This window comes from Empidonax traillii, unplaced genomic scaffold (genome assembly GCF_003031625.1).
Source record: "Empidonax traillii isolate 1590-97213 ecotype Southwest subspecies unplaced genomic scaffold, ASM303162v1 scaffold370:size553598, whole genome shotgun sequence".
NCBI classification, from domain to species: Eukaryota; Metazoa; Chordata; class Aves; order Passeriformes; family Tyrannidae; genus Empidonax; species Empidonax traillii.
In genome coordinates, this window is record NW_020955563.1 from 541068 (window position 1) to 553314 (window position 12247).

At 44.6% G+C, this 12247-nt stretch overlaps 1 protein-coding gene, 1 long non-coding RNA gene and 1 other non-coding gene across 3 annotated transcripts; 1 reads left to right on the forward strand and 2 right to left on the reverse strand.

The window, feature by feature from the left end:
• Positions 1-4709: 4709 nt before the first annotated feature.
• Positions 4710-6770, reverse strand: LOC114061900. Its single transcript, XR_003572249.1, has 2 exons — positions 6528-6770; positions 4710-4839 (listed from the first exon to the last, which is right to left on the reverse strand). It is a non-coding gene; the product is annotated as an uncharacterized LOC114061900 (long non-coding RNA).
• LOC114061907 lies at positions 5142-5415 on the reverse strand. Its single transcript, XR_003572251.1, has one exon.
• Positions 6771-7702: 932 nt separating the features above from the next.
• GLRX5 (glutaredoxin 5) lies at positions 7703-8134 on the forward strand. Its single transcript, XM_027892808.1, has one exon. It carries the CDS (start codon positions 7703-7705, stop codon positions 8132-8134), a length of 432 nt encoding a protein of 143 aa, XP_027748609.1.
• The last annotated feature ends 4113 nt before the right edge of the window (positions 8135-12247 follow it).

The window sequence follows — 12247 nt, forward strand, 5'->3', positions numbered from 1 at the left end:
AGGTTTTCATACTTCAAAAAAGGAAAGTAAAAACATTTTATAACACCAACCCCCCCTCAACTTTCCTTATTTTTATATTGTTATTTCTAGTTGTACCAGGTTCTTTTTTTAAGTGCAGCAATCTAAAATTTCAAGTTTCTGGGTTCTCCTTTAGGAAATCGTATTCTTACCTCCCACAAGTGATACTTTGACTCTGTTCTTGATCAGAGTCCACACATTACAAATGCAAGTATGCCAACACACCCACTCCTTCTCTCCCATTTTAAGTTTTTGCTAGATCTTTGAGTCTAATTTTCTTCACATCATATAAAAACTCCCCTGAAAACCAAGTGATCAAACATATTCCTGCTGTTCTCATGGACACTTTTTCAGAGACCTTAATATATGGGGGAAGCTCATGATTTACAGCTGTGACATCAGGATCTGTGGTCAGCAGGCAGCAAGTTCAAAGCAGCCGTTCATTTCAGATACTCAGTTTGACACCTAACTTTTCACAGTGATTTTTGCAGTATTTTTTATCTTCCATTGTCACATACCCTTTGTTTCATTGATTCTAATTACAGCTGCAAGAACCAAGAACTTTTCCTAGTCAGCCTTCAAACTGCATCAAGACAAACACTCAAACACCAGCAGTGAGCACTGTTGAGGACTGTACTCTAATTTTCCATGTTTCCTTCCTTAGTAGAGATTAAAATAAAATTGATGCAAGGAATGCATATCAGAGGTCTGATGCTGTTCTCCTGCAAGCAGCTTTGTTTGTTTGAATGTCAGGGCACACCAAGAGAATTGATGCCTATGCACTGAACACATAGGGCTTCTGGGGAAAAAAGATATCATGTCACAATGAAAACTTTGTTTTGATGTGCAATTTTGAAAGTTGTTCAGCCTAAAACTAACATTTCAAGAGCGTCCTATGTCGCAACTCTAAAAACATTTAACAACTTGCATCTGTGCTTGTTTCCTTAGAAGTTGATTAACAAAAAACTTCACAACTCAAATTCCCATTGATCCTTGCACAAACCACCTTGGATCAGAATGTGACTCTGGTAACTTGTGCTGGGAGTGGGTGTAAGATCACAAGCTGGTTGCTCTTCTTCTGTGGTCACTAAGGTAACCAGTGGCACAGAAGGCCAAGACACACTGCCACTAGATTCTTCCCTAAAAGCTTTGAGGACTCATTTCTATGCTCTTTGAAAAGTCTGTTTTGAATGTGTCACTAAACCTTAGTTCTTTCAGTCCTACCCCATCCATTTTCTTCATGGTACAGATTTTCTTTAATTTATTTTTTACCTCAAACTCTTCTATTCCCAATTTTGCCTCCAATGGTTTCTGCTGTCATGCCATCAGACTTAGCTGCTACAGTCTTACCAATGCTCCTTGTCAGCTCGACTGTCTCTCCTGTCCATTCTCAAGTATTCCCTAGATACTTACACATCTGGTCTGAAAAGCTCCCTGCTCTGAAGGGACAGCGGTTGGAATACACTTGGAAAGACTGCCCCATTCATCTGTAGGATCAACCACTGTAGCTGTCTACATCAGATGAAAAGTACAGTTCCCTTCTACCTGAGTCCCAGACTCACATACCTTTGCACATCCCCCCCCCCCAACTTTTGTTACTGGAAAGACTCTTAGCTCAGCCCACGCAAAATCAAAAAAAAGTATAGTATTGCATACAACGGGGGGTAAAAAACCAAACAAAACCCCCCAACAACACAAACAACTGAGATACTTTTACCACAATTTAGTTCATACATATACAAATAATTTTGCAGAAGCTCATACCGCAGCCAGACAGATTTCCATGCACATTTCCTGTCAAAGATCAGTTCTCAATAAACTTTCAAGCCCTCAAGGTCCACACCGCAGCTATTTTCTCAGAGGCAACACACTTTACATCTGCCTCATCCAAATTCAAGTTCTCTTTAGCAGAGGATAAACCATTGTGCAGCTCCTGTGGGAAATTTTAGACAAAACAACTGCAATGGGCATAAAAACCAGGAAGCTTCATTCCTTCTTTCTACATAACAAGATGCAAGCCAGATGAGAGTCATTTTATTCTGCACAACACTTTACACACAAGAGACTAGCAACATCTTTTTACAAGTATTATTGGTTGCAATGACTAATTTTACTTTAGCTATTCACTTTTCTTCATCCCTGCTTTAAAATAACACCTCTGCACTTCCACAAACATTCAATATATAGCTAAGAATTACTCAATATTTTTACAATAATGAGAGCCTATTTATATTAAATTGCATTGATAACACTAGCAACTAAAGTTTCAACAAAAAGTTTTCAGGCTCCCAGAATGACTTTCAGATTTGTCAAATAAAGATTAAGCAACAGCAACTCGTGATTTCTGGTCACACCATTGGTTAGACTACAGTGCCTTTCCAAAGGAACATTAGAAGAGCTTAAAAATGTTAAAATGTATACACATATTCCTAGAAAAAAAACGAAAGACTAAAGGATGTGGGGTGAGAGAAATAAAATCTTTATTGAAATATTGTATTACCAAGTTTAAAACCAGTAAAACATAACAAAAAATTTTATTAAGCTTCTCCATAACAATTCCATCTATTTTATGAATAGCGATGTGTGCAAAACTCTTGAATTTTGACTGGAGAAATAGCTCATGCTGTTGAAACATGGAGAGATGAAATGGTCAGTGATATTTATTAAAGTTGAGGAAAGTTTTTGTAATATGAGATGTATTTCTCAAAATTACATATCAAAATACTGTATCAAAAATTATATAGAAGAGGTATGGAATTCAGAAGTGCTGAACAGATGTAACTGAGACAACAAGCACTCAGCCCTGACCCTGCCCTTCTAGCACACTTGTCGCCTGACCAGAACTGCCAGGGCCCCCTCGTGGTCACGACAGACACGATAATAGGAGCTGCTCTTGTCCCACTGCATCCCACTTTCTCAAAACAAGCCAAGCCAAGGAAAGCATCCTCGTCACTGCAGGTATACACAGTGTGCCGACAGACCTTAACTGGGGCACAAGAACCTTTCTTACAAGCAGAGACTGCCCAGGGGTTTTCCAACCCTTACGAAAGGCCAGAGACATGTTTAGCAATTTAAGTAAACTACAATTTGTACAAATTACCATATACCATTTGGAAACTCAGAGCCCAAGACACTTCCTGCCACACTGGATAAAAGCGAGTGCACAGGAAGCAAAGAAGAGGGCATGCATATAGTTACAATCCCAGCCTTCTATGGCTCAGGACTTGATACCATAATGGTATCTTTAATATTTAGCAGATCAGGTTTTCTCTCTTGAGTTTGTCCAGTCTTTTTCTCAAACTTGTGAAAGATTTTTGCATTTTTTCCTGGGTTAAAAGAGGCAAGAGGCCTTCTCATTAGAGGTAGTATTTCTCAGTTCTGCACGTAAATAGATGTATATAAAATTATATTTCCTCTGTAATATTGAAAGACTCAAGCACCACTACCATCTGCAACTAAGGAACAAGGATCTAACAGATTTTGATCAGGCAGAACAGCTGCAAGCAGCTTTCTTATCCCAAAGAATAACTCTGCTCCTCTATTACAGAGGTCATACTACATGTCCTTGCTTCAGGACAGTGTCACAACTCACAAAGCAGAGTGAAAAGAGGAACAAAGTGAGGTCAATGTCATTAAGAAGCAAACTTGAAGTCTAATGAGTTCCTCTTTTAAAGGTCCACCTTCAAGCCTGAACATGATCTTGCATTTTACTTGTTGAGTGTGAGGCTCAGAAATTTTTCCTTTACCCCTCTCTACCAAAACCATCCTTACATGATTTATGTCACAGAACTGCCTTAGGTCATGTTTATCCCCCATCAGTAAAACTGATACAGGTAATTTTGTACCTATTCTTCACCTCTGTCCTTTATGAAATGGACTGTTGTATTTTAAAGCTATCACAGACACTGTCTTGGGAATACGCTATAAATCCATGGATATTATGTAATTATAATTACCTACCCAGTTCAGAAAAAAACTTGCTTATAGATCTCCAAGTTAGATTCAAAAGGGAAGTTACATACAGCTATGGTAATTTCCCAAAGGACCTGATTTTCTACACTAGGAAAACCCCCACAACACTTCTACATTTCTGCTGCTTGTTGCACAACTTTTTCAAACTAGTTCATCTTCAAAATCACCAAGAACTTTTCAGAGATCTGTCTTCAGTGTTGACAATTTAGGCAGCCCAGAATTATGCGTGCATTTTAAGCATTCATAATGCTCTCAAAATGGAGGATATGTTGGTGCTGCCAGATGTTACCTTTATGGTATGCTGAAATTATTTACCAGCAGAACAGCTGGATCTCAACCCATCCTACTAAAAAACTTCAAGGAACAAAAAAACCCTGCTTAAGTAGAGCTCAATTGTTAGGGCACAATAAGGGACTTCATTTCCAGTCACTATCACAAGTCAGCGTGACACACAGATATCAGGCTTGAACATGAAGAGGTGTCCTGTTCTGATAAACTGAAATGAGACTTTTCTTTCTTACCAGCTTACTTAGCTCTCCTCTTCTTAAAAACAAAAATAAAAACCTTTCTGCTGACAGTATTATTTTTCAATGTCCACCTCCTTGTACACTGTGAAAGAACATCAATCCATCAATTTATAACTAATAATTCTGTTCAGCAGCAGAATGCCTAAAAGTACATTAACTTAGGACTAATAGTGAACATTTAAGCCCTGTAGCTTGAATACTGGTGCTTTTATTAGTGTTTTCAAAATGAGGTAATAGGTCTTCTAGCAGGAACATCAAACTGTCAGGAGTCTTATGGGAGTCCCATTAATATTTCTTCTGAACAGATGATTTAAATCATTATCTGGAAAATACAAGAAGTTTCACTTAGACTGATAGAAGACAGGACCTGGTGACATAATTATCTCTGTGTCTAGAGTGTACAGAGTCTAATTGTTTTAAGTCTTATCATCAGGGAAAACTGTTTATCCACTAAGACTGCTGCATATTGCATAATCCAAAAGCATTTGACCATACTAAATATTTTATTAAAAACCATTCTGTTAAGCTTAACATTAGCTCACAGGCCAATCTCACAAAACTACAGTGAGTAACTACAAATTCAGGTACCTCTATTTAGCACAGACTTCTAAGCAGCTTTCTAACACTTATAGCAGTTCTTCAGTGTTCAGCAGACATTACTTTCTTTGCCAAACAACATCAGACTGCAGAATTGCTCTTCCTGTTGGTAGATCAATAATGACATGGGATAAGTCATTATCTCCGTGGCAACAGAATGGCAGCTGTTGGAGGAATATTGCGCATGGTGCTGTTGCTCCTCTGACAGGCAATGCCTCGGCTTCCTCACACAGGTGCTCTCTCTGCAAGCCTGGTGCGCCCAGGGTACCAACAACCAAGGGCACCTCTTCGACTACAGAGGATTAAACTACAACTGTGGTTGGTCATGTTGTACTGGAAAGATGAAAACCTCACAAGGTTATGTTACACTCGAGTCTGATGCCCTTGTGCCACTTACTTCTAATGAACCATCCCCTTGTAGAAATAGCTGGGACAAAATTCAGAGGCAAATACTAGAGACCTGTTCATAGTTGAATATTTTGTTGAAAGAAAGCATTTAGCTGTCTTTAAGAATAGAAGGATATTTTTCTTTTTAATCAATTTTGATTTTATTCCACTCTGACTCCCCAGCATCTAAAACTGGCAGGAGTCTTTGATTAGAATGACAAAACAGACCACTTGGGCTGTTACACAACACTTGTTATGTCTCTGTATACTGAAATAGTTCAACAAATAGAAAAGCACACTTATGCTCCTCATAAGTTACTGCAGTTTCATCTAGCACAAAGTGGACACATCTTTCCCCATATTGCACAACCTCCACCATGTTAATCACAACGCATTAACCACAGAAAGCAAACACTTCTCTGTGTCTTTATCAACGTGACTGAGCCTGGCTTGTGATGTTCTGCTGAAATCAAAAATGAACTGACATACAAAATGCACAATGTTCATCAGCTACACAGCACATGAACTCGGCCTTCAGATTAATTGCATAAAGTATTTCTTCATAAATACATCTACTTTCAAATACTGCAGCAACACTTTCATTATTCAGAAGCTATTCACACAGGATGACAAAGTGCAAGTTTGGAACAATTCCCTTTGGAATCTGTTCTAATTAAATTTAAATAAAAGGCAACAGAAGTGATGCCTGAGGGTGATTTCATAAAAAATTAAAACAAAGTTGTCACTCAAACATCATCTCGATGCCACAAGAAACAAAGCTATGCAAGCAGTCTTCTGAATGCTGAAGACAAGCTGATCTTGTTTGTAAAGCTCTCACAGGAGCAGAACTGGATGGAAAAAGTGATATTCCTTACAAATGCATGTAAAGACAAACGGCCGGACCAAAAGTCTGGATTTTACAGCTGCAATGGAAATTAATACTCAGAAATACACTTTGGCTTGTTATTTGTGAGAGATCGTATTTCAGTACAGAGGAAAACTTTTCAGCATTTTTCTTCTACTTACAGGATGGGCCCTGTTGCTTTAGGAGACCTCCATGCTCTGCACCAGGTTCTTGGAAAGAATACGGGATCTACCCAGGAGCTCAGGCACAGCTGGCCGCACACACCGTCTTCAGGACACGCTCCAAATCCAGCACTTCCCTGACTAATGCTGGGCAGTTCTGCCCGCGTTCCAGCACCGACTAAACTACCCTCTCGCACGAGCAGCCACCCAGCCCAACCTCGCTCCCACCTCTCCATCCTGCTGCCACTCCTTGCCAGCTACCCCGGGGACACACCGGGCTGTGCAAAGCTGCTCGGGTCTCCTCTACCCGCACTAAAGCCGAGCGTGCAACGAACGGCTTCTTCCTCAGGGATAACAAATCGCCCGCTTCACCCCATCCAAAAAAAAAAAAAACAAATCAACCAAAACGGGGCAACTGAACGCGGTCCGATCGGCCCCTGGGCACGGCCAAAGCCAGCAGGGAGGCAGGGCCAGCCAGCACTGTGCCAGCTGCCCACTTAAAGCCTCCGCTGCCCGAGGGGACAGCAGGGGCCAGCTGAAAGTTCGCACCGCTGCAGCCTCGCACAGGGTCCAATGCACCCCCGACCCCAGGGAGCTCTACCACGCCCTGCACCGACAAAGGGCCGGCAAGACAGGCCCCAAACCCAGAGCAGGGACCCCCGCAGGACCCCGGCGCGCCCGACAAGGCCTCCCCGTCCCCCGCGCAGGGCACGGAAGGCCTGAGAAGGGAAGGGCGGCCCCTCTGTGCCCCGGCGGAGAGAAGGGATGCACACCCTCCGCATGGAGGGCCCAGCGGCCCCTCCATCCCCGACACCACAAAGGGCAACGCCACCCGGAAACGGAAACAACCTCACGCCGATCACGCGCTCCTCCCGGATTTCCCCATAAAAGCCCCGCCCCCGGAGCAGCTGACCAATCGTGTCCGCTGAAAGGGCGGGATCAACAGACCCGCACTAGATTGACAGCTCTCTCCCCCAGTGCGGTCGCAGCAGCTCGGGCCCCTCCGCTAGGAGGGCGAAGCCGCCGCGGGGCTATGGGGCGGGCAGAGTTTCGCTGTGTCCTCACGCTATTGGCTGTCGGCGCTGATTGGCGGCTCCTTAGGCCAATCCGAAGAGGTGCTCGGCGGAGGCCGGTCGGTGTCCCGCCGCGGTGCGGGCGGTGCGGGCGGAGCGGCGATGAGTGCGGCGGTGCGAGTGGGCTGGCGGCTCGGGGCCGCCGCCGCTCTGCGGGGCCGGGCCGGGCGCCCTCTCAGCCAGGCGGCCGGGGAGGGCGGCGGGGCCCAGGGTGGCGGCGGCGGCTCGGGGTCAGGGTCGCGGGAGGCGGTGGAGCGGCTGGTGCGGGAGCACCCAGTGGTGGTGTTCATGAAGGGCAGCCCGGCGCAGCCGCTGTGCGGGTTCAGCAACGCCGTGGTGCAGATCCTGCGGCTGCACGGCGTGGAGGATTACCGCGCCCACGACGTGTTGCAGGACCCCGACCTCCGCCAAGGTCAGCGCCGCGACGGGCCGGGGTCACCCCTGGGCGCCGCCTCCGGCCGGGCCGGCCCGGCTGCGCTGGGGGGGGCAGGATTCCCTGTGGGAAGCGCCCTCGGGCGGCCGGGGCTACTTTAACGCCCCTGGCCCCGGGCAGTGTGGGAGCCGCGGGGTGGCCCCTGCCCGCTGGTCCCACCCGTGACGTGCCTCTGCTCGCTTTTGGGTGGGCTGGGTCGTGTTTGGGATCTTTTAACCAGGAGGCCCAGACCGCAGGGAGAAGGGCGTTGGGGCTGGGGAAGGGTCTGGAGAACGTCCTATGGGGAGCGGCTGAGGGAGCTGGGGGTGTTCAGCCTGGAGCAAAGGAGGCTCAGGGAGAGCCTTACCATTCTCTACGGCTGCCTGAGTGGAAGTTATAGAGAGGTGGGGATCGGTCTCTTCTCCCAGGCAACAAGCGACAGGGGAAAACGACAGTTTTAAGCTGTGCTGAGGCTGAGGGAGGTTTAGGTAGGATATTAGGAGGAATTTCTTCGCAGAAAGGGTGATTTGACACTAGAATGGGCTGCCCAGAGAGGTGTTGGAGTCACTGTCTCTGAAAGTGTTCAAGGAAAGACTGGATGTGGCACCAGTGCCATGGTCAAGTTGATATAGTGGTGTTGGGTCATAGCTTGGACTCGATGATCTCGGAGGTCTTTTCGGACCTGATGGATTCTGTGATTCTATGTGTTAGTAGATTTTGAAGCATATCACAGAGATGTTCCATTGCGGTTGCTCTGCCCAGATGCCCAGGTTTGGTTTCTGTGACCCTCCCCATGTCCAACACATCCTGGTTATCAGCTGAACACAGTTCTGTGTGCAGGGTGACTCTGAGATCAGGCTCTTACTGCCATGCTGCCTTTCCTAGTTCATAGATACAGAGCTGTGTTAGAGACCCCTGAAATGCTTTGTTATCAGGTTTTGTCTTCCCTGTGAACAGCATGGTGAAATTTCACATATGGCTTTGACTGGTACTACTTGATTCCCAGCTGGTACTGCCTTCTGGGGTTCTTTTGATAACGTAAAAACTTATGCTAATCATTTGCACAAGAAATATTTAGTAATAGTTTCACCGTTACTGCTCAGGTGGTACTAGCTATTCTGTATAAGAGTTTTTTGCCAGTTGTGAAAACTCTGCTCTGGTAATGCTTGTCACCTTTCCCTCTTCTGACTGTTGCAGTTCTCTGAGGTTATTTGAAAAAGTTTTAAAGCAAAAAAAAACCCCAAACCCGCATGTACATAGTAATTAGTTTTGCAGGTGCATGGCATTAACAGTTCTTGTCCAGAATACACTAAAATGTGCGTTAAAGCCACATGCTGGCATGTATCAGGTGACTTTCTTCTCCTCTGTTTTTGGTGTCATCTGACCAATTCAGTCTTTCATTAGCTCTTAGCTAAAATGCTGAGTTTTCCAGTCCTTGTTTGCTTTTCATTTCACAGGTATAATAGTTGGTATGGTATAAAAGCTTAGTTACTGGAATTTCTGTGTGATGACATCTTTTGTTAATGAATGTTGGTTTTGTTCAAGTAAGTCTTCTACTACCTTTGGCAGCTGAACAAATTATGGCAGTTTTCTAAACTTTATTTCATATCTGAATTTATTTATTGTATGGTTTACTAGAACAGATTCAAACTAAAAAGGAGCAAACAAAACCTTGAAATCAAACCATCAGCATTTCACTTTTCGTTGAGGAGGCCTTTGTGAGCCCTTGAATGAGCAATGCATTTGTAAGTTATAGTCTCTGGGGACTTGACTACGTGAATATATAGTATTTTCTTAGTATGTAGCAGGAACATCTTCCTTCTGAGCACTCTAAATTTTTCCTCCCATGATCTCTGGCTTGTGCCAAGTGTTCTAAGAGCTTATTGCCCTCCTGGCTACCAGAGCTTTAAATTGAAATCCATGTTTTGATCCAAACTGTTTGGCTAAGCGATGAATGCCGTTATGGAACGTACAGTTGCTCAATATCCTGCTGGTTCCCAGGTGCTTAAAGAAGTTGTTCTGTTCCCTTCCATGCACCAGCTTTGGCACCTGTCCAGCTGTACCAAGGGCCAGCTCAGTTTATTACCTGGAACACTGGGTGTGCAAGTTGAACTAGCATTTTGTACTGTGAGCTGAGCGCCAGAGCCAGCACCAAGAATGGAGCCTTGAAGAGCTGGGGAACAACACAGGCGCTTTCAAGGCCAGCAGACTGTTGTACTCCTTCAGCTGTATAACTGACTGCACTCTAAAAAGCCTGTATGTGGCTGCTTCTGTGGATGGCTGTCTCTGTCAGAGGAGAGGACAGGGCTGCTCAAAGCTGTAGTTCTGTAAGTTGCCAAGTGTAGTTCAGCAGTGACTGCCTGAAGGCTGGGATCTGGCCTCAGGTGCTCAAAAGTGAACGTGATCTGCACTGCAGAGTAGTGAGAGGACGCAGAGCCTTTAGCTGTGAAAATATCAGACATCAACTAGAGACTGATCTGCAAGGAGGTTGCTGTATGTGAGCTGGCCACCAGCTTTGTATTCACCAGAACCTAATTTAAAGGTTGGCATTTATCAGTGCTTATACATCTGTAGTAAGAGCAGGCTGTTGGAGAGATGGTGATACAGACAATTCTGAAGTGCTTCTTGGTCTCTTACCTGTATCTATTGAAACTCATTTTTAGGTAGTTATAGTTCAATTGCTGGAACATGCCCTGTGCTAAAATATGTCAGGCTGTAAAAGCAGTACAGCTCCCCTACTTGCCTCTTCACCTAAAAGCGTGCTCAGATCTGTGAAACTAAAGTTACTGGTATTTCATGTGATTTATATAAACTCAAGATGAAGAGAAGCTTCCCTGACACAAATCCTCCCTTATTAATGCTTGGCATGCTCTTGGACTCCATGGCATTTCAGGTTTCTTGAAGCTGGCTCTTCCAGAAGTTATCCATCCTGCTCTCAGCTAATGGACAGTATTAGACTGATTCAGGTCACTAAGGTGGCAGAGAAGCTTGAGATTATGTACTAGAAAAGCACAGTTTAAACTAGTTTAGACTGTTGTGGTGGTTCACCCTCAGGTTATTTTCACTGTTGCTTCACTAAAGTGTGGGATGCTGCAAAGCAAGTGGTCTTGATACTTCCTCTCACCCTTGTACTGCCTTCCCTTAGTCATACTTGGGTTGGAATAGGCTGCCCGGGGAAGCGGTGGAATCTCCACCTCTGAAGTGTTTAAAAGGCGGGTGGATATGGCATTTGGTGATGGGGTTTACAGGTAAACCATGGTGCTATGTGATGGTGTTTGATGACCTAAGAGGTGTTTTCTAACCTTAATGATTCTGTGATCTCCATGGTCACAGAATGTTTCTTTTCTGGAGAAAGTGTGGTAGGATGGGTGTTGCCTGAGTCAGTTCTTTTATGTGGGCATCATTCGTTAGTGCTAATGTTGGCAAGAGAGGCTGAAAATTGGTAACTGGAGTTGGGGAAGGGGGTGGGAGCGTTCTGGCTACCCTTTTCCATGGTGCTTTGCACCAGTCCTGGTTTCACTGTCACCTTAAAGTGTGCTAGCACAGCTGTCAGCTGAGCACTGACCTGTGGAGTGTAGTTTTCCGAAGCAAACGGTGGTTCAGAGCAGAAACTGCAGCTTCTGAAGCGCAGCAAGGAAATGATCTGCAGAGGGGGGGATGGAGATCCCTTGGGATGTCTGTACTGCCAAAGGAATCATCACAAACGCACATCCCGAGTGCAGCAGGAGTAGCCAGGGCTAACTGGCTTTAACACTACTGGAGTGGTAACGGTGACTAAGGCAGGATTTGGGTGGACAGCTGAGGGGGTGTTCAGTTTGTAATCTAATTGAGTCCCGGCACAAAGGCATTTAAAGCAGCTTGTCCAGTAATGGAATGCAGTGCACAGAGCAGTTGAGTTTGACTGTATTATTTTTATCTGTAGTTGGATAGGTCCTTGAAAGTACTATCAGTGCTTGTGCAGTTGGGTCCTAGAAAATATTTCTGTGAAAGAATTATTGGTGTTACCTTGGAATGCTTGTTAGCAGTAGGTTTATTATGTAGAGCCCTTGGTTCTCAATTCACATTTGGCATTGCAATATCTCAAGAAACACAAACTCTATGTCATATCTGCTCTTTTGAGTAGTGCCATCCTCAAGCACATGCCTTAATGTTGGAATTCAGTTTTTCATTGAAACTTTAACGACCTTTAGGACAATTGGAGCAGTTTTGAGTACTCAAAGGCCAAAGAGCATTTA